The sequence below is a fragment of the Malurus melanocephalus genome, unplaced genomic scaffold (genome assembly GCF_030028575.1).
Source record: "Malurus melanocephalus ecotype Western Australia unplaced genomic scaffold, MMel_1.1 scaffold_89, whole genome shotgun sequence".
Classification (NCBI taxonomy): Eukaryota; Metazoa; Chordata; class Aves; order Passeriformes; family Maluridae; genus Malurus; species Malurus melanocephalus.
In genome coordinates, this window is record NW_026623321.1 from 2072404 (window position 1) to 2093113 (window position 20710).

A 20710-nucleotide genomic window follows, 5' to 3' on the forward strand; every position below is an offset into this window, starting at 1 on the left:
CTCTTCAATTTTATTAATCATTTTTTGGAAATAAATAGTTTACCAGCCTATTTTGATCTGTGTTTAGAGATCTAGTGAAGTCATGATAAATACTGTTAAGGATGCTCAGTAATATGTTGTTCTTTGATTGCTTTGCTGTAGAAGCAGTTGAAAAACAAGGAAATTTTATTTCATCCAATAAACTCAAGTGTTTGAGGTCTTCATATGTTTGCATAGCCAGTCCCTTTTCACTAGACTGCTTTTCTGTTCTGCATTCCTACAGTTTCTGCATATTCTTTAGTCTTATTTTCTCAAACTACCTTCACGGGTTTTTTTTTCCCTGTATCCCCTTTTGTATCCAAGTTGTGTGTTTTAAACTAGTTTACTCTTTCCCCATTAAAAATGTGTATCATCATAGCATTGTTATGCAATGTTGGACCCTGACTCTGGATCTGGACACTTTGTCACTCATTCTTTCATCCTGCTCAGTCCAAGTGTTTCCCCTGTACCAGACCTTGTGAATATGAGCTTCCCAGACTGATGCTGTCTCCAGTAAGCTGCCCAGGGACACAGTGAGGGAAAGCCTTTCTTTAGAGGCAGTGCTGCAAGCCAAACTGGATCAAACCAGAAGGATGTCTCAAGGGGTGGCTGACACTGCTGCAGTTTATTCCTCTCCCTTTTGAGGAATGACAGTGAATCAGCCAGTTATGCCCATGATTTGACACATCCAACAACTTATGCTGTAAGTTGCCTGCAGTTCTGGTTATCCTTTAAAATAAAGCTTAGGACTGTACAGCCCAGGGCTGCATTATTCTTATCTTAAGCTTCACTCTAGAGGAGAGGTTGATAGATTTAAACTTACGTCTTCTGMTTCCAGGCTACCAGGAGCTTTCTTAACAATGCAGAGTCATGGAATGTGCTGGTACATTCCTTYACTCTCTGTAGTGGCTCCAATAGAGAGCTCCTTTACAGCAGCCCAGAAAGTTCCCCTCAGGGCTGCTGAGATACTASTCTCCTACCAGGACCTCCTTTGAAACTAGAAAATGTTTGCAGTTATCAGATCTGCCAAAAGGCCAAGGAAGGGGAGAGAAATACTAGAAAATTGCAGTTTCCCAACCTCCATTTCCAGGTGCAGAAAGCTCACTGTGCACAGTAAGTGTGTCCCAGTACTTCCCGYGGTTTGTTGCAAAAGACTGTGGCTGCTTTGTATGTACATGTCCCTCCTGTCTCAGTCCTGTTCTGACAATGCACAGGACTTTCTGTTAGTGGCCGGACTTTCTGTCTGTTTCCCAAATCCCTGTCTTCCTCCTGAGCCTCAGTGCAGTAGGCTGACAACTGAAACTCAGATCGCATCAACAAAACACTCTTTAACCCTTACATTTCATGTACTCAACTTTTGCACSTTTACAACTTTCCCAAATACAAAATATTACTAACTACCTCTGCAAAATATGAAGATCAGTTGTCAACTTATGTTCCATCTTAATTTCACTACATCCTGATAGTTGGTTGTTCATTTTGTCCGTGCTGTGTACTGACATCACAATACAAAACAGGTCTTCTAAAGTTTTCCTATGAATAATATTTCCAAGCTGGTATTCGTTTAGTCTCCACTGTTGAAAATACAAAAGGAAAAATTTTTTTGGGAAAGGTGTGTAACTGTCTCGAAGCTCAGCTTTTGTAGTTTTTTCTTGTGTCACCCTKTAGATAATATGTGAAGCTTCTTTTGCCTAGTATAGCTAAGGAAAATAATTTGGTTTTCTGTTAGCTGCTCATTGTTCTTCACTTACTTTACTGTGTTTCTGTATTTAGCCAACTAAAMTTTGTTGTTACTGCTACTTTATGTGATTGAACTCAACATCAGAATTCTGAAGAATGACCTCATGCATTTACTACTCATCACTCTGGAGTTCAGTCCTACTGATTTAATTCTGATGTTTCTAAGAGTTTTTTAAAGGTGTTAACCATTAGTTGTGTACTCAAAGACTGGCTCCTCATGATTTCATGAAGGTTTAGATTTTTTTTATAGCTCCTTCTTAGTTTTAATAAACTTTCTCATTTTCCTAAAACCTTGTTTTTGAAGTAGATGTGTTGGTTTTTGTTTTTTGTTTTTTTTTTCTTTAGTTGCTCCTGCAAAGAGCGTTTTGATTAATCTGAATGCTCGATAGTAAGGTTGCTGTTGCTCAGTGTTAGTGGTGCTGTGCTAGCAGTTTTTGCACCCTGTATAGCTGGAACTGTACAAAACTTTTGTTCTTGAGCCTTCTAAGTCTCCACTGTAGAGCTCCTCTGGGATTTACCTATTTCTACCACAATCTAGTTGATAAGCTAGTTCYACTGTAGAATATGTGCCCAGGCATGGCTGCTATAAATAAAATCCTGCTTATTTTCACAACAAAGTCAAGAGCTGCTTATCCTGTCTGGAATCCCTGATGAGCCACTCCATTAAGCAGTCACTGATGGTATATAAAAATGTAGCATCTCAGCATCATGCTCCAGTCTGAGAGTTACAAGATTTAGGTGACAGTAGTTGAATACTCATGTACTGTATGTAGCAGAAAGGGACATCCTAAATCCTGGTCCTATATGATGATGCAAATTTTGCCTCTTACACTTCTGTCTGTGGTACCCGCTTGGACTGTGGCCTGTTTGCCCTCATATCTTTTTGACTTCTCTTCTGGCTCTCTGCTCAGTTTGCGTTTGGCCTGTACTCACTAACATTGTCCTATTCTTGTGTGCTTCTGCTGCTCATACTGCTGCCACAGTGAGAAGGCAGAGGATTCAATAGCCTTAAGAAGGATGATCAAGTCTGGACGCCAGCTCCTGAGTCAGGAAGAAACTAGGCATCCAGTAGCCTTTTGCCCTGTTACTCCAACCCACCTTGTAGTAATTCAATTTTTTTTCTTTTTTTTTGCTTGGGTTAGGAAGGAAGGTAGCTAGAAGAGATTAGAGAATCAAATAAGAGAATCAGCTTGGGAGATAGCTTTTAATGTCTCCCAGTTGTCTGCTTTTCATGAGGTGTAAGCATGAAGGTAGCTTTTCAGTTTTCATGCAGGATTAGGGGACTGGCTAAATTCTCGCTTCACTTCTCCTTTTTATTCCAATCTTCCAAACTTGCTTAAAATGGAAGATTTCATAGAGGGACAAAATACCCATATTGAGGATATGGCGAAGGACACAGAGGGTAAGTGAAACAGACGTTGTAAAATACAGGATTCACTGTCTGTGACTTTATGTTTCCAGGGGAGTCGTCTGGATGAACAAAGATGTTCCCTTCCAGCTCCTCTCAAGGTCAGGCCAAGTCGTTGTTGCCTCCTAAATTGCTGAGAATGACGGATAATTACTGACCTGGCTTGCAGTGTACTTTCACACTGGAATGAACAGGGAGTCTGCAAACATCCCAAGAACACTTATATGCTTACCTTTTTTTGTTTTCTTTTGCTTCCTAGTTGCTGCACAAAAGGCTGAATCTATGTAGCTGAAATAGAATTAACACTTCCCTTTTTCTAACTTAAGTGGTTCCAATAAGAGTTTATTATTATTACATGTGTTTATTTTGACTAAGTAATTTCTTAAGTTTATTCAGTTTAAGAGCTGTAATAATATTTATGAAACCRCATACAGTTTATTTCAGTAGTCGGATGACTCACAGAGATGCTACTAGAAAGTTGATCTGTTTTGCCCAATATTAAGGCAATAAGAGCAGATTCCCATCTTTAAATCCTTAACTCTTTGTCTCCATTTCTTCAGTCTCATCTCAGACTCACCAACCTTAAAATAAAAATTGACCTTGACTTTAGTCTTGGGATGACCTATTAAAAAAACCATATAGCCACTATTGTTATAGCTCCATTCTAACAGAGATAGTGCTCTTTGTGATAATGAAGGGGGCATCCAACTGGCATAAATTGGCTGAGATGCTGCTCCTGATCTCTGAGTCACAACTCAGCATTGCTCAGATGCATACTACAGATGAGCCATGGAGATGACACAGCCTCAATCTCACAGTAAATAACAGCACTTTTTCTACCATTCCTACTGTCATCCCTGTCTGCAGAAGGACAGCAGCTGTGTAACACTCTGTGGAAGGGAAGGAAAGAGGCTGCCACTCCTAACCACATCAAATTTGCCTACAGTTTGACTACCTCCTCATTTGGCCTGCTTGTATTTGTGTAGTTTCAAGGAGGAGGGTGGGTAAAATCTGACTCCTATATTGTTCTCAAAGTTCTACATTATAACACTGAGACCTTGGAAATGGAGTCTTACCTTAAGCCCTAAAGTAAAWCTCTAAAGATGACCTAGGACAGAATGGAAGCTGAGGGCACAGCTTGCACGATCATGAGAGCATAACACTATAAAAGATGTCACACACTTTTGTTAATGGTCTATTCTGATTTCAGACAGAAGAGGAGTATATTCCTTACCCCAGCATCCATGAGGTGAGTTAGTACTGCTCTCTTCTCTTTCTGTTTGTCCTTGGACTTCATTGGTTTTTCAGCTTATTGGCCTTCCAGTTTACTGGTCTGTCAGTTTTAATGTTCTCTGTCCTTCTGGGTAGGTATTACAGAAGGGATGGCCATATCCTCTCATTATCCTACCACAGTTTGGGGGCTACTGGATTGAAGGGACCAGCCACAACCTCTCCAGCCTGAGTCCGACTCTGTCTGATGTACCCTTTTCCTGGAGTGGTAAAGTGAAGCTGGAAAGTGACCCTACAGCCAAGCTGTACCGTAAACATTTTCTGGGAAAGGTAAGGGTGACCTTCAGAGCCTTCTTTGCCTGCCCAGCCTCAAGGCTGAAGTGTTTCTCAGGCTTTTTCTGGTGGACCTAGAAGTGTCTGCATTGCTGCTGCATTTCAGTTCCATGTGATGCCTTGAACTAATGTAAATGAGGTACATACTAAAATATGGTCAATAGTGTGTTAAATTGGTCCTGTCCCCTTGTGAAATGTGCATCATCTTGAAAGTGCATCAGCTTTGCACAGGAAATGCTTACATTTAGTTGAGAAGGTCTTTTAAGGCTCCTATACAGATACCAACCTTGGGATAACAGGTGGAAAAAAGTGTAATAGTAATGGTTTTATGGAAATGGTTTTATTTTTAGAGGGGATTTCAGCATTGACAGTGAAGCTCTTCAGTAGGAAGTAGAGTGATCCATTTCCCCCAGCATATGGTCATCACAGAATGTATATGTTGAAACTGGGCTGTGTGTTTTGCAATTGTTTATTTAATTAAGTTTGGTGCTAAATGTCCCATGACTTCAAAAATTCCAATTTGACCCATAGGGAAACAGAGCTTGGCCTCATAAAGTGAATGTTTGCTGGCCAGACATTAAGGTCCATCTGGGTTGGCCTGTTTAGGGAATTGGTTGATTACCTGAGACTGAATCTCAGGATGACATTAGCCATAAAAGAGCAAGTGAGAAAAAACAATGATCTTTTCTGAGATTTGGTTCATGGCATACGGAGATAAGAAAGCCTGACAAGTATGCTCACACTGCATCYTATTCAGTGATCTTGCTCAGTGACTGCTCACTAAGTTCAAACCCAGGAGTAGGTGGAGCTTTGCATAGTGCTGGGGGTCTGTTCTGCAGTAGTTGGGCTTGTCAGAATGATCTTGTGTAGCATACAACTCTATAAAATGATATTAATATAATTTATAAGTTATTAGGAAAAAAAGAAAGCCTTCCTGGAGGCTTCCCCTCAAGACTGACAGATCTGCTGTGCAATCTGTTAATGGACATTTATCCTGTAGCCTTCTGGAAGCTTTCAGTATGCCAACTGTAATTATTTTTCTGTCATGGTAAATTTAGCATTGTGCTTGAAGGCTTCCAGAGCCAGATAGGGTGAGGGGCAAATTTGGATATGGTTTTTTCAGTCCTGTTACAGGATTCACTGCTGACCTGATGTCACAAAACAGTTGAGGATGGAAGGGCCCTCTAGAGCTCATATTGTCCATACTTGTTCTCTAGCAAGGCCATATCATCATTGTTCCTTCCAAGTGAGATCCAGGGCTTCCTCTATCATTGGACTTCACGTTTGCAAAGTGCCCAACCATCAGTGCCTCAGTACTACAGAAAAACTCTCTCCTATATTCTTCCTTTTGGGTGTCCAGCATTTTATTCTTTGCGTTAACTGACATGAATGTGTGTCCATGTTCAATTAAACATGGAAGTTTTTGAAGAAGCCAGTGTCAGAAAAGCACAAGGGGAACAAGACTCTTGTCACAGAAAACTTTGCTCATGGCTGGAAAACTTGGCCTATGGTTTAAAAGCTTAGTTAAGGAGAGAGCTCAGAGCTTTTCCGCCATAAGAGTATTGCTTCAGTGCAATGTTAGTGATACCAGTGATGCTGTGTGTGTTGGGTCCTTTTCTTGCTGATGACATGAAAGGTTATTGCAGCAATGTCAGGAAAAATTTCTCTCATGCTTTGAATAATGGCAGACAGTTCTTAGCTGAAGAAGAATCTGAAAGCATCATGTGGTAGGAGAAGCATAGCCGATAGTTTGGGGAATATCCTTTAAGCAAGATGGGAGATCAAAGTGGTACTTTTTGTGGTACTACAAACTTAATATTCATGTCTGTGTTTTGGGTGTGCATATATAGATGGCTCAAACTCAGACCATTCTTTGGTACTTTTTGCAGAACATCTTACAGCAGACCCTGTAAAACAACCACGAAAAAAGGTGCTAGGACACTCAAGCCCTAGCTCAGTTGTTTTTTTTACCCCATGGTCTGTATTTTATATGACGATTACACAGTAAGATTTATTTAGTCTCTAGGAAGAAGGCTGTAAAACCTTATGTCTTATACTGTGGGAATTATTCAATGTCTACATTGTTTTTGAAGGCTGTAATAAAGGGAAGTAGCCTGAAGCCAGGAAGGATTTAATAAAAGTAAACATTGGAACTACCAGTCAAATAAACTTAGGGTGCAGTTTCACAAGCGCTTGAAGCTCTCACTGCTGATGAGAGAAGCTTTCTTGCTATGCATTCATATGTGATCATGTATTTCTCCTTTATGCTGTCCTTTCTTTGTGCTGGTTAAAGCTGCTGCAGATGGCAGATGTCTTAGCAGTTTTTAACGTCTCAGGCGAACTGTCAGCATTCCTTGTGTGTTCTGTTAGTCTTTTCCCTTCGCCCATGGAAGATACTTAATTGTTTTTACAGAGATCTTTTTGAAATCCAGAATTTCCTTTCAGACCGTATTATATGTTACAGAAATTACTTCTGTGGCTGAACAAATTTATGTACACATAAGTCCTCTCAGCTCCAGGGTATCTTGTCAGCACTGACTTGCAGTCTTCAGTATGAGCTGTAAAGCCTTTTGATGGTTCATCTCTAACTTTAGGATAACTAACAATAAAGGCTGTTGTCCGTTGAAGGATCAGAGGCTGCCTTCTGTTGCCTATGCTTTTACAGAGAAGGAAAATATAAGGAGTAAATTATAGGTTTATTCATACATATGATGCTCAGATCTCAGTTTAAACCCCCACCTTACATTCAGTATCAAACTACATAGCCAGAGCAACTTTGACAAAAATTCAGCTATTTTAAGACCTCCACTAGTTCTGGTGCCTGTTTGCCTGTGAGGATTACACCCATTTGTGCAGCTCTGCCTGGCAATGTCAGCTGCAGAGCTGACAGCCCACTGTCCAAAGCAAGTGAGATCCTCCTATGTCAAATCTGCTGGCACCTGGCTTAAGACTCTCATTAAAAGGCAWCTTGATTTCTGGTCTTTACAACTCAGTGTTACTTTTGGCTGCAGCTGACCTCAAGCTTTGGCTCTTCTTTGCTTCGCCTTCTAGTTCTGATCTTTGTTGGCATTGTGCCATCTTTTTCCTTTTATCTTAGTCTATATTGAGCAGCGAGCCTGGTATTTGACTTCTTTAGTTTATGGATTTCAATTCTAGACTTCAACTGGCCATCAAACATGGTCTTGTTTTGTTCCTTGAATCTGTCTGTTCCTCAGTGCTCTGTCTGCCCTTGGTCACAGTGACTTCTGCATCTGATTCTTGTTCACATCCCAAAAATCTACTAGTTTCCCGAAAGTCATGGTCAGGAGAAATTGTCCTTTATGGCCCCTGTTGATTTCAACTTTTCTTCCCATATACAATCACTGACCAGTGTGACAAATCACATTAGACTTCTGTGATTTGAAGCAGCTAGAGGCCATACTATTCAGTTTGCCTCTTGGCTGCTCTTTAGACCTTCCTTTTTTCAGACTGTCCTGTTTCCCATAAGTTAGGAGCAGGGCAGTTTTGAATGTTGGGTTTTTTTCCCGTCTCAAACAGGAAGTGAGGACAATGGCATCTTTAATACTTAAAAAGTTAGCTACATCTTCATATTTTGGTTCATGGTAGTGACTGTAGTCTTAGTTTTTCTTTTTTTTTTTGTTTCAAAGAGAGGATTGGTTTATGTCTTTAATTTCAAGTTGGCTGTCTCCACATAGATGTCAGAGTATTTCGCTAGATGTATCTTTATTTCACTCACTTCATAGTGAGTCAGAACTATGACTAATACAAAAAATTTAGACAGCAAAAGAAAATCTTAGCAGTGTGTTGAGAGGGGTTGCAATCCACCAGAGCCAGTGCAGACTTTCTAGGCAAATATATGTATATATGTATATATATATATGTACATATATCTATTCTATGTATTCTTGGCAAAAGACTGAGGAAGGAACTGCCAGATTAGCAACAATTTTTTGATCAAATTACACTTTGCTCCTACTGACCTCTTTGCTATTTTGTTGTGCCTGGAGTATTCCTTTCACAGAAGATGTTCCAATTTGTGCAGGTTTTGACTGTACAACTGAATACAACTTACTGTCCCACTTCTCTGTCATGCATGAGGTTGCTTTTCGACTAGGATGGTGGGAGCAATCAAGGCATTTCTGCATGATTCCACCTAAATAGTGTTTTTATTGTGCTGGAGGTTTCCATTCACATCCTATATTAAAAGACTTTAACCTTTTGAGATTTGAGTTTATATAGCAATATATATGATATAGCAATATACAAAATTTACATTGCTGTACCCAGGCCATTTGAATATGGCTGTATACCCAGGAGAAATGTATGGCCACAGCCACTTACTATAGAGACTGTAAGAATGTTTGCAGTATGTTTGATTGTTGGACTGAATGACTGTTCCAGGCACGCTTCACTAAAGCTCAGGCAGTGTTAGTGGCACTGCTGAGAACAGTCTTAATCTGAAAAAACTCTACTATCTGACTATATCCTTCCTGAGATGTGAGCACTCTTGGAGGTCAGCCATTTGCTGTATGATCCTGCCATTACTCTTTAGATAGAAAATTCCCACAACCACATTCCAGCTGAATGTGTGGAAGACGCTGCTTAGTCATGCAGACTCTGAATGGATACAGGGAAAGTCCTCAAAAGATACAAGAAACTCAATTTCTTTGAAATGTGTTGCTGAATGTTCTAACACTGCTCCTTCTCAGGAGCCCCTCTGCTGCTGGGCAGGTGAGGAGGAACTGAGCTGGATGCACTTCGACTGATGTGCTCATGCACTGGTGGTCAGGTGGCAACAACAGATGCGCATCTTTAAGCCTGCTCTTACTAGTTTAATTAAAAATCAGCTTATCTTGAGTGACAGGTTGTGTGCAAAAAAAACCCAAAAAACAACCTGGCATACTTCTTCAGAAAGTGTGTTGGGAATAATGCATTTTGGTTTTCTGTTTGCAGGAGCACCAGAACTTTTACTCCAGTGACATGTCTTTGGGCTACCTAGTACTTTCTGTGAAGTATGAACAGATCGAGAAACAGGAAAATTTACGCCTATTGCTKAGGTAACAGTGCCTGTAACTGAAGTGTGTTACTGTGCTGTGTTTTGTGTCTTACCTTGTGCTTGCTCTGCATAGATGTGGGTGTGAATTTCATGTCTTTCTTCTGGAGAGAAAAGAAACTGGAAAGAAACCTTTGAGATTTTTTTTTTCCTGCCTTCTGCTCTGGAATTCTCTCAGCAATTTCCTTCAGGAAGCTGATGTGGTGTATCTTTGTAGTACCTGTGTGAAAAATATCTTTCTTCCCTCAAATAGAAAGCTTTTCTGTTTAATCTGTTTACTTGGAGATATGTGAGCAATCTCTAGAATATAAATTCCCTAATGGAGGACAGTCTAGCCTAGATTTTGTACTTATGACACAGGCTCCCTTGAAGGTGAGCTAGAACAGTCCCTAGATGCCCAGGGCAGATTATGAAGCCATAACTCTTACAGAGGATTATGAAGAGAGACATTACCTAGGGGGAGCTGCTGAATGAACTAGAGGAAGAACAGAGTTGGATCTTGCATAGGTGAGAGGCTTGCTACAGAGAAACTTTTTACCACACTGTGGTCTGGGTGTACTCCCAGTAGACAGTATGCTACTGGAACCAAGTGATGTACAGTTGCTGCTGACAAGGTTTTGTCCAGGACCGAGGGAAAATGCTGGTTGTATAGGAGTTAACTACAGGAGAATCACTGGTGGGTTTCCTGCAATGTGTGAAGAGAATGCTTCAGACTGCCAGCAATAATGTGGGAATAGAGAGCCTGTTCGTGAGCCATGCCCGGGAATGTTTATCTTCCTGTGTGTAAGAGACCAGGGAAGAGCAAAAGGGTAGTTATTCCTCTGTTAAGATACTTTATTGTGTGCAGTACTTTTTGCTCAATAGCTTGTTTATAATGGTTAGAAGAGGCTTTTGACAGCCCAATATTTCTTCTTCCTTAAAAAGATATCTCTCCTTAAATACACATACAAAAAGGCAGCTTTCTTCTGTCAGCTTTCTGGAACAATGCTACACCAGTTTCTACCTTCTTTGCAGAGATCTTCTTTCCTAGGTTGTTTCTATCAGACCTTTTTAACAGTCTTCGAAGCCCTCTTTGATCATGGGAATCCTGTATTGTTCTGTGTCCATTAATTGTATTTTGACATTTAGATTTCTGTTAGAGAAAATGATGTGTGGAAGAAAGTAAAATATTTCAAGGTAGACAAGAATGCAAAGGGGTCCCGTTTTGTCCTCCTCTGCTGACCACAAGAAGTGCTGGACAGTAAGAAGTGAAAATACCTCACTTTTCCAGTGATTTTATGCACCAGGGTTAAAATTAACCCTCTGGAATTAACTGCTTTAAGGATGCTCTGAAGAAATGGCAGCTCTTTCTTTAGAGAGTAGGTGTTGCTTGTGTTGTCCTTCAGCCATGTCTCTAATGCCTTTTTATTTTTGTGTCAGGACTCGTACTGGCACCAAACATGATCTAATTCCCATTTCCTGTCTGAATGAGTTTCCCAATGCTGTTCAGATGGCAAAGGTGAGATTTGTGCTTGCCTGTTTATCTTAAGGCCTCATTCTTCAAGTTATTTTCACCTCTGTTCTCCCATTTTGCTATTTTTCAGTTACTCCCCAGTAGAACTGTCATATAGTTCCGTTTTACCCTTCTATTTATCTTTTCTTCTTTCTCTTCTAATTTTACCTCAGAATTCTTGCCCGAAGGGGCTCGTATCAGATAATTATAAACAGTGCCTACACTCTCATGCCTGCAGCAAGCCAGGACACATGATAATCACACTTCTGTTTCCCTRTCTCTCTCACTCAACAGCTACTGTGTGAGGATGTGAATGTTGAACGCTTCTTTCCTGTTCTCTATCCCAAGGTACAGTCTCCTGATATGTCTGTATATCACTTTTCCATCAAGTTCTTGCTAATGACGTCCAATTGATAATTTCTGTCTTCATTACCTCAGGCTTCGCAGCTTATTGTTGCATTTGATGAACATGTCATAAGCAATAACTTCAAATTTGGTGTCATCTACCAGAAACCTGGGCAGGTAAGCTCCATCAGATCCCATGGTGCTTAAGGCAAAATGCAGAGTTTTCTTAGCCTAAAGTATGTAATAACAAGATCTGCAATATCCAAAAGCAATGGCATGGAGGTAGCAGTCTTTGTGCAGTGCCATGGTTCCCATGGCATGCCTCTTCCACTCACAATATCTCTGGCAGTATAGGCTTTGTGGACCTCTAAACCCTAACTCTAACCCTAATGGCAGTTTGGGGCTGAGGTGGAAGCCCCCAGCACCGTAAGTGCGCCAGTTGAAGGTTGTAGAGGCAGTGGTGATGGTCCAGTGCTGTGCTTTCCTTGGCATTCCTCTTCCACCTCCACTGTCCCTGGAGCTGTAGGCTTTGTGTATCTGTGAACCCTAACTCTAACCCTAATGGCAACCTTGGGGCTGAGGCAGAAGACCCCAGCACCATGAGTGGCCCAGGTCAGAAATATATTCAAGCAGAGATGTTTGTTAGTTGAACTGTCTATAGAAATTACTGCCTGTTCTTTGTACTCTTTGTGCTTCTTACTACATCTGCTTTCCTTTTGTAGACAACTGAAGAAGAAGTCTTCAGTAACACAGTAGAGAGTCAGGGTTTCCTGGAGTTCCTGGATTTCCTCGGTGACAAGATTCAACTGCAGGATTTTCGTGGGTGCGTAGCCAGCACAGCTGGAAAGCCAGATTAASTTAGGGAACATTGTGTGTTCAGAGGCTGTCACTCTGTTAGAGCCCAGCTTCCAGAAAAGTGCTGTGTCCTCTGAATCCCAGTGAGGGTGAGGAAGCCCAGGATGCTTTTGTCAGCCATCATGTCTGGGGGACTAGTTGGAGCTTAGATCTCTGCTGGTATTTTGATATAAAAATCTGCTGGTATCGCGATCTGACCCACAGTGTCAGCAAAGAATGATTGTATTTGGCAGTGCAAATACAAGTTTGTTTCACAGTGGTACGAGGCAGTATTATTTCAGACTCTTTCTGTGGGGCTGCCCATCCCTTCCATCATTCTGAAAAATGGAGTGTGTTTCTCAGAAGAATGCCAAAGAAGGTAGCTACTTTGAGGATCCCTGGTTTAGCTTCATAGCTTTTGGCAAATATGTTCGCCAGCACAAACAAGGTGCAGCTGCAGTCAGTGCATTGGTTTGGGGAAGATTTAGTGCTTCACTATCACTGATTTCCTAAAAAATGTCTTTGATAGTCTTGATGTACTGCTGTTACTGATACTGTCTGTCTTCTCTCTGCTTTCTCATTTCTGTTCTGCCTGACCTATGGCGTGGCGTGGATTTGCTCAGGTTCCGGGGAGGATTGGATGTTACCAGAGGTCAAACAGGCACCGAGTCAGTCTACACAAATTTCCGGGGGAAGGAGATCATGTTTCATGTGTCCACAAAGCTGCCCTTCACAGAGGGAGATTCCCAGCAGGTATCAGAAGAAGGAGTGAGGATTACAACAGTGTGGCTGGGAGAGGAAGGGTGTTTGAAGAAGGACAGCAGAGAGGGGAGAATGACTAACTGTACAACGTTGGGAATTACGGCTGGAGTAATGGCAAAAGTACTGATGAGGGATTTGGTTGCACAAGTGGGTTAGAGATGTTAGGCAGACTGGTGTTTGAGGTACCATAATACATTCTGCTCTTTTTCACCTGCCTTCTCTCTTCATTATTTCTTTCCTCTCCAGCTTCAGCGGAAGCGTCACATTGGGAATGACATTGTAGCCATCATTTTCCAGGATGAAAGCACACCCTTTGTCCCTGATATGATTGCTTCGAATTTCCTACATGCTTATGTGGTAGTTCAGCTCACTCATAGCGCCTCTGGGGACACTCTCTACAAGGTAACCAGGATCAATAGATTAACCTATACTGATTTTGATTCTTGAAGTGGAAACTGGTTCTCGGGCCTTTGGGAGAGGTGCAGGTTCAGCCAGATGTCATCCTCACTTCTTGAGTATCTTACACTTGAAAGAGTATAGCTGTATGCTTTTCAAAGTAGCTGATGAATTTCTGTAGCTTAAAGCTTTGGAATTGAAGTGGAAAGAATTCAGATAAAAAAAAATTGTTTATGTTGAAGAGCACAAGGCACAATTGATCCCACTTTGGGAGTTGTCTTGCTTACATTGTGTAAGTCAGGTAAAATTCATGTTTGCGTTGCTCACAGTGCATTCTGCACAGCACAGTGCTTGCAGCTTGTGCTGCCTTAGGCTACAGGTCAGATGCAGCAGGTTGGCCTAACCTGTGGAATCCAAACCAGCTACACCTGCTTTTGGGGATACCAGAACTGATGTCCATCTGTCAGGGGAGTGCTACCTGTTAGGGCCCTCTATTTGAAGGAAGCCCTACTAGAGGTCAGATTCCATATCTGAAGCCTTCTGATGCAGCTCTTTCTCTCTCTCTCTCTCTCTGACATGACTCTGTATGGATGTCTATATAACTGTATTTGTATTCAATTTTCAATCATGCTGAGAGAGCAGAAAACATTATGAAACTCGCATTTGTGATGCATTTTCCATTGTAGAAACATTTTAATCCAACTGCTATATGTTATATTATGTAGGGATTTTGTTTGAGTGATAATGAGTCCTTATGCCTTGGTGGTCTACAGGAGCACCAAGAATATCAAAATTGGGACATGATCCCCATCTCCTCTTCCCCAGAGGGTGTTGGTGGTGAAGCAACCACCTGCCATTGTTCCCTATGCTTTGGGCAGCTGGTTTGTAGTGAAAGCCTTGTGTTGATCCGGGCATGGGGTTCCATTTTTCTTCTTGCCCTCTGTTTTATTAGGCTTAAATATTCACTGGACCATTTAATGACAAGGAAAAGGGCTGGGAAAGCTTCCTGCCATTGTTTTCAGCTTTACCTGTCTGCAGTACCATATTTTTGTTAGCGTAATAGTGCTGCTTCATTCCATGAAGAAGAAATAATTCCAGTCAACACTCTAGAGGCAATGCAGAGTTTTTGTGAAGGCTTTTCTAAAGGGGCTTTAACTGATGCTGCTTTGAGAGAATTGTTGTACATAAAAGTATGCAGTTTGGAAGATTTCCTTCCCATCCCTTGGTCCATTTACTTAAGCTTTAATGTCTGCTGTTAAATTGGGGTATTACCGGAATTTATTTCACGGAATCAGTTTTTGCAATCAGAGGATTGAAAACATGAAGCAGGATTTTAACTGGTAGATATCTATTGGGAGAGAGATGGAGGCTTTATAAATAGGGGAGCTAGCCTACAAAGTAAAAAATTTCCTTCTCTCATTAAACTCATGTCCCTCAGTGGGTCTGTGACATTTATTTGTTGTTACTTTGAGGCAGTTGTGATTGTTATGTTCCCTCTTGTATGAAATGGCAAATAATGGGCTTGTTTCATCTCAAACATGACAAAAACATTACTGAAATATTGTGAACTACTGGATCTATTTGGTAAGATAGGTGCATATAATTGCAGGTAAGTGCTGTGAGGAAACAAGTGACTATGTAAAAACTAGACTGCTTTACAGTTACTTTTTGTGAAATTGATATTGCAGGTAGGAGCATGCTAAAATTAAACAAATGAAACCTCTTTCTTACTGAGAAAGTGATTTTGCATGTTTACCACCTGTGACTCAGAGAGGCAGTGGCAGTGGAGTATGCTGCACACTGAGGGGAGGATCTCCACCAAGGATTCTCTGTATAAAAAAATGGGTCAGTACAATACATTGCCAGATGTTCTTCTAGTGGAGGTTAATCTAGCAGGCTGAATAGGCACTTTTTTTTTTCTAAATTCACTGATTTTCTTGGCTATTATTAAAAATACTGTTTGTAAACACAGTTCAATTTTTTGTATTGTTCTTAACCATGTGCACATCTAGCTGACTAAATTTATGGGAGATAACACATCTATCCACTGAGTTCAGGAACAGAGGGATGCAGGGGACACTATATTACATCTCTTTTGTAGATGTTAATTTTTTAGGAGGAATCAGGTCTATCATAGGAGTTTGTTGGTCTCCCTTATGTTATAATACTAATTTTTTTTCCCTTTTATAATTTCAGGTTTCAGTCACAGCCCGCGACGATGTCCCCTTCTTTGGACCTCCTCTGCCAAATCCAGCCATATTTAAAAAGGTTTGTTTCTCTGGTCCAGTGTTAGATGTCAGGGGAAATGGTGCACAAACTTGGGTTCTGAGTCAGTATTGTCAGTCTGGTTAGAGGACTCTGGAGGTCCAAGGGGTAGTAAGCAGAGCTTTTATCATGTGATATTTTTACTAGTGCTTTTATCTCCCATTTAGTGTAGTCTTCACCTTGTCTTGTAGAGTGCAGAGTTTCGTGAATTCCTTCTGGTCAAACTCATCAATGCTGAGTATAGCTGCTATCGAGCTGAGAAGTTTGCTAAATTAGAGGTGGGTCTATTACCTGGCTGCTTCCATTAAAAAAAAAAAAAAAGATATATGTAATAACTATATTACTATCAGATAAAGAAAATACAGTAAAATTTCTGACTTCTGATTTTGTGTTGCTTAAGAAAGGAAGATGAAATGTGATTATAACATTTATGGGATACTTCCTTCATATTTCTTAGCAGTTGTGATAGAATATGAACGTTTTAATATAAAGATCTAATACTCAAGTCATGATAAGAATATGATGCATGTATTTTTCTGGAGGAAATTCTTAGCTGAAACTCAATATTACACCGTAGGATGCATGCTATATCACTGATTTTTGGTTCAAGGTACCAAAATTCTGTTGCAGACTCTGCTGTTGCCTGATACAGAAAAAAATGTCTCTTTCATCAGCTGTAAAAAATTGTCCTTTATGACTTGCTTTAGAAAGAGTTTAACAGGGCTGGTTATTACTGCAATATATTCTGTGACCATGCAGTTAAAACCACTTCAAACTGTTTAAAGTAATTTTCACGGGTTTTTGTTGTTGTCATTGTTGGTCTTTTGGGGTTTTTTGTTTGTTGGGTTTTTTTTTCAAGAAGAGAAATTGAAAAAAACAAGGAAAAAAATCTCTTTGCTCCCAATGCAAGCTCTTCTCATTCCCAATATTGATGCAGGAAAGAACACGGAGTGCCCTCTTGGAGAGCCTTTTTGAGGAGCTGCAGCTTCGCAGCCGCAGCATGATGGGATTACCTGTAGGGGAGGATGACAAGATAGAGAATGGCAGTGGGGGCTTTCTCGAAAATTTCAAGGTGAGGCTTTCTACAGTGTGGTCCATAATTCCATGCTGGCCCTTAGAAGTCAAACTCTTTCTGCTTCATGCTGGTGTCAAGTTTCAGATGTGGTGTTATTCCATGACTTAAAGAAAAAGGAGCCAGTGTTTGCAAGAGACATGGTAATAACTAAGAGCAAGGAGCTTTCAGTTCGTGCATCAGAAATCTTTCAAATAATTTTCATTATAACTGAAAGAATTGCAGGAGTCACTGCAAATGTTTCTAACCTATCTGAGTGTACTGTCTAGAAAAACTGTGATGCTTTACTTACCCTCTAAAAACCAGAGTTAACTTAGCTTTTTCAGTGTAAATGGCATGTTCTTGGGTTGTTTTTTTTGTTGGTTCTTTTTTCCATAGACCAGGTGACAGAACTTCCTTTTAAAGTGATCAAGATGATTGATACGAGAAAGCAAAGTTTTTATATGAATGGGCAAACTGAGTTTTGAACTGGTTATGTAGAGAGAATTTTAGATCGCTTTCCTATCTATTGGCCCTTTCCCACTTCTGTGGGAAGTGTCTGTCTGGAAAGAGAGACATGTTAAAAACAGCATTTTTTCAGATGACCTCCACCTGTTTTCAATGGTGAGTTAGTTATTAAGGTCAGTAAAACTAACCTGTTCACATACAGGTTTGGTRGTTGTGTTTGTAGCTTTGGTCAAATCTGGGATGCTTTGGTGAGGTGTATTTTTACATATAAACTGCCTTTGCTGCTAACCGTGAATTTTAACCCATCCGTATCTTACACTAATTCTCCCAAAATGTCCTTTTCTGGCTTCTAGCAGATGCTGTGATTTGCATGTCATGTACACACATGACCTTTGTAAAAGTCTTTAAAAGACTAAGTCAGAAAACGGCTTTTTCACATGCTCTGGATTTTGATATGGCTGCTTTCCCCTTATAACTAGACCTCAAATTCATTCAAGACTGAACCTCACAGCCTTGAACAGGAGTTTGATTTTGTGGTTTATAGTCTGTACTGGATAGGATTGCTCCAGGTGATGCTGTTTTATCCAGTGTGCTGGGCTATTGGTAGGAAATCTCTATTCATTGCAAAATGACAAGGGGGGTGAAATTAGAAAATACACCTGAGGAAGAGCTCTTCCCAGACCTCCATGAATCAGCTAGGACCAAAGAAGGACAGTGTCTAAGGTGCTGCCTTCTAGGAGTTAGCATCTGTGTGGTTCTGGTGTCAGTCTGTCACAACTTCCCACTCAATCTGTGGTGCTTCTCATACTACCCTACCGTGTGCATGTCTATATGTGTATATCTGTGTTTGTCTGTTTCCCTGCCTCCCTTCTGTTCAGCGGGTGATCAGAGGCCGCAGCCAGAGCCTGGATACCATGGGGATATCCATGAGAAAGCAGCAGCCAGCCACCCTGCCCAGCCGCCCAGCTACAGCTGGCCTTGCCCTCAGCCAGAGTGTCGCCGAGGGCCCTAAGGCCATTGCTGCGGTAAGGTATTCGGGTGGGCTGTAAGAAGAGAACCCGGCATACCTTTGTAACCACTCATGCATTTACTTCTCTTTCCCTATTAGTTTGTCCTCTTGTCCTGCTGTGAATCTTTTTGTGGTATCATCCCATGTCACAAGTGGTGACAGCATGTGTTGCAGTCTGTTTTGTCTGTGCCCATCTCTAGCCCCAGTTCATGTGTAAACTAGAGCTGAGGTTGATGCAGACGGGGAGGAGAAAGCCAAACACGATCCTACATCAGACATCTATCTCTGCTATCCTGGATTAGATCCTGTATGGTGCCTTATGTTAAAAAATGCATGCACTGTGGTTTGGCTGCAATGGTACTGTATTGTCATATGGCAAGAGCTGAGAACATAAGGATGCTAGAACTGTTTCATTGTCTTCAGTTTTACTGATCAGATTATTTTCCGTAATATAAACAGGTGCACAAGATCTCTTCAAGGTGCTGTTTTGCTGTAAATAGTATTTGTGTGTTGGGAACAAACAGCAGAATTATAAAGTTTGGGGTGAGAAAAAGAATTAATATTTCTATTCTTGTTTGATAGGGATACTAAACATAGGTGACCAATGAATTACAAATCTATGACAAATCTTTCCAGAAAAGGATCCATGTTTCTGTTACTGAAAATATGGTCACCTTGGCCTAAGTGCATCCAGCTGGGTGTGGTCTCTGCACTAGTGATGTCAATACAGGCAAACTACAAAAAAMCCATCTCTAAGTAAGCCAAGAAGGTGCCCTTCAGTGTGAAGATTTCTTGGTGACAGTTTACTTGGTTGTATGCATTCTTTATGTCAATACAACAAAGTCATAGCATACTAATGACTTGGGTTTGCTGCCTCCTGTGCTCCTTTAACTGCTAGTTTTCTTTGCCTTTCTGATTCTGCCTCTCCTCTCACCATATGGGGATACCTCCCTTCCCAAGCACATTTTTCTGTATACTGGCTGTGTTCTGCCTTTGTTTCTTTATATCTCTGTCCCTTTCTCACACCACCTTTGTAAGCCCTGGCTGTTCTTGCTCGCTGACTCCTTGCACAGGTGGAGCTGAGCTCTTGTATTGCAGAGTAAAAGAGAGGATCTGGATCCATGTCACAAACACCTCTATGCTTTCAGTTCTCCACAGTTTTTCCTGTCTTGTGCCTCTCCTTTCTGTCACGCTTTCCTTTTTTCTAGTCTTTTGCCTTGCCTGGTAGGAGCCCATCACGTACTCGAGCCAGCCGCTTCCATGGGCGACGGAGTAGTGCCATTGGCATTGAAAACATACAGGAGGAAAAGAGGTATGATCTGGGGGAAGATGAGACAAAGAGGGTAAAAAAACCAAGAGGAGATGAGAAAAGGAACATAGAAAGACACATGCAGGCAGAAGGGGAGCTGTCAGGAAAGGGAACTGAAATGGAAATGGTTGGATGGGAAGAGAAGTCTGTTTATTGACTGRTGGAGAAATGGACAAATGAGAGAAACAGAAAAAATTAAAAGGCCATTTGGAATTGGGGGGAATCGGTATTTGAGGGATGGAGAAACATTATAAGATCACTCTTGAATATTGTGCAGTATGATCCAGGACTGTTGTTTCCTATTCTTTACTCATGACTTTTAGAAGAGTCAGATGAAAGGCTGCTGTTTGGGAAGGGGGTGCTTGATGGTTTGTTTATTTTCATGTTAAAATATTCAAATAGGCAAAACTTCTGGTAACTTAAAGGATTTTTTTTTTTAAGTCAAAATGACTGGTGTTTAAGTTAGATCATACAGCTTCAAGGAGTGATTTGGCATATTTGACAATTATAACCATTCAAAAGTTGTCTACTGATCACAGGAGATTATTTAGTTAAATTATAAATGTCTCTTACTTCTATCTGAGACACCTTTTTAAGATTATACAGAGTCTCAAAAGTCACATGAGTTATCTGCATCTAATATGCAATTTTCCCAGTTGCAGGAATTCCAGGAAACAGCTTAAGGACTGCGTGCAAAAGAGGGAAAGTAATCTCTAATGTGGAAACTAGTTCTTTTAGGAGGAAATTACTGCCTTTTCTGTTCTTTCTCAATGAGGGGCATATGATCTAATCTGAACAAAAATAGAACTTTTTTTGAGAAAAAATAAATCTTCTGAGACAACTGTGCTTTATCAGTCTAAGCCAACACAGTAGCCATGGCTCCTCACTACTTTGTATACTTTTGTACCTTAGGCAGCTATGTCCCTCTGCCCATTACTTTGTGTACAACAACCTCTTCTATCCCCCTGAAACATCTGTAAAACTTTTCTACTACAAG

At 40.8% G+C, this 20710-nt stretch overlaps 1 protein-coding gene across 9 annotated transcripts in view; it reads left to right on the plus strand.

The window, feature by feature from the left end:
- LOC130574807 (rap1 GTPase-activating protein 1-like) overlaps positions 1-20710 on the plus strand; it is a 35375-nt gene that overhangs the window by 1937 nt on the left and 12728 nt on the right. For 5 of the 9 annotated variants that reach the window (XR_008965472.1, XM_057368265.1, XM_057368258.1 and 2 more), the window contains exons 2-16: positions 3220-3267; positions 4377-4415; positions 4535-4726; positions 9683-9786; positions 11202-11280; positions 11569-11622; positions 11713-11796; positions 12342-12442; positions 13077-13206; positions 13462-13617; positions 15808-15879; positions 16068-16154; positions 16814-16948; positions 18274-18420; positions 19613-19716. Coding sequence is in view for 8 of the 9 variants with exons in the window: in XM_057368265.1 (XP_057224248.1) it covers positions 3220-3267; positions 4377-4415; positions 4535-4726; positions 9683-9786; positions 11202-11280; positions 11569-11622; positions 11713-11796; positions 12342-12442; positions 13077-13206; positions 13462-13617; positions 15808-15879; positions 16068-16154; positions 16814-16948; positions 18274-18420; positions 19613-19716 (1532 nt within the window). In the remaining variant the exon portion in view is untranslated. The remainder of the gene's footprint in view (positions 1-3219; positions 3268-4376; positions 4416-4534; positions 4727-9682; positions 9787-11201; positions 11281-11568; positions 11623-11712; positions 11797-12341; positions 12443-13076; positions 13207-13461; positions 13618-15807; positions 15880-16067; positions 16155-16813; positions 16949-18273; positions 18421-19612; positions 19717-20710) is intronic. The other 4 variants (XM_057368259.1, XM_057368260.1, XM_057368263.1 and 1 more) reach the window with 4 other exon arrangements.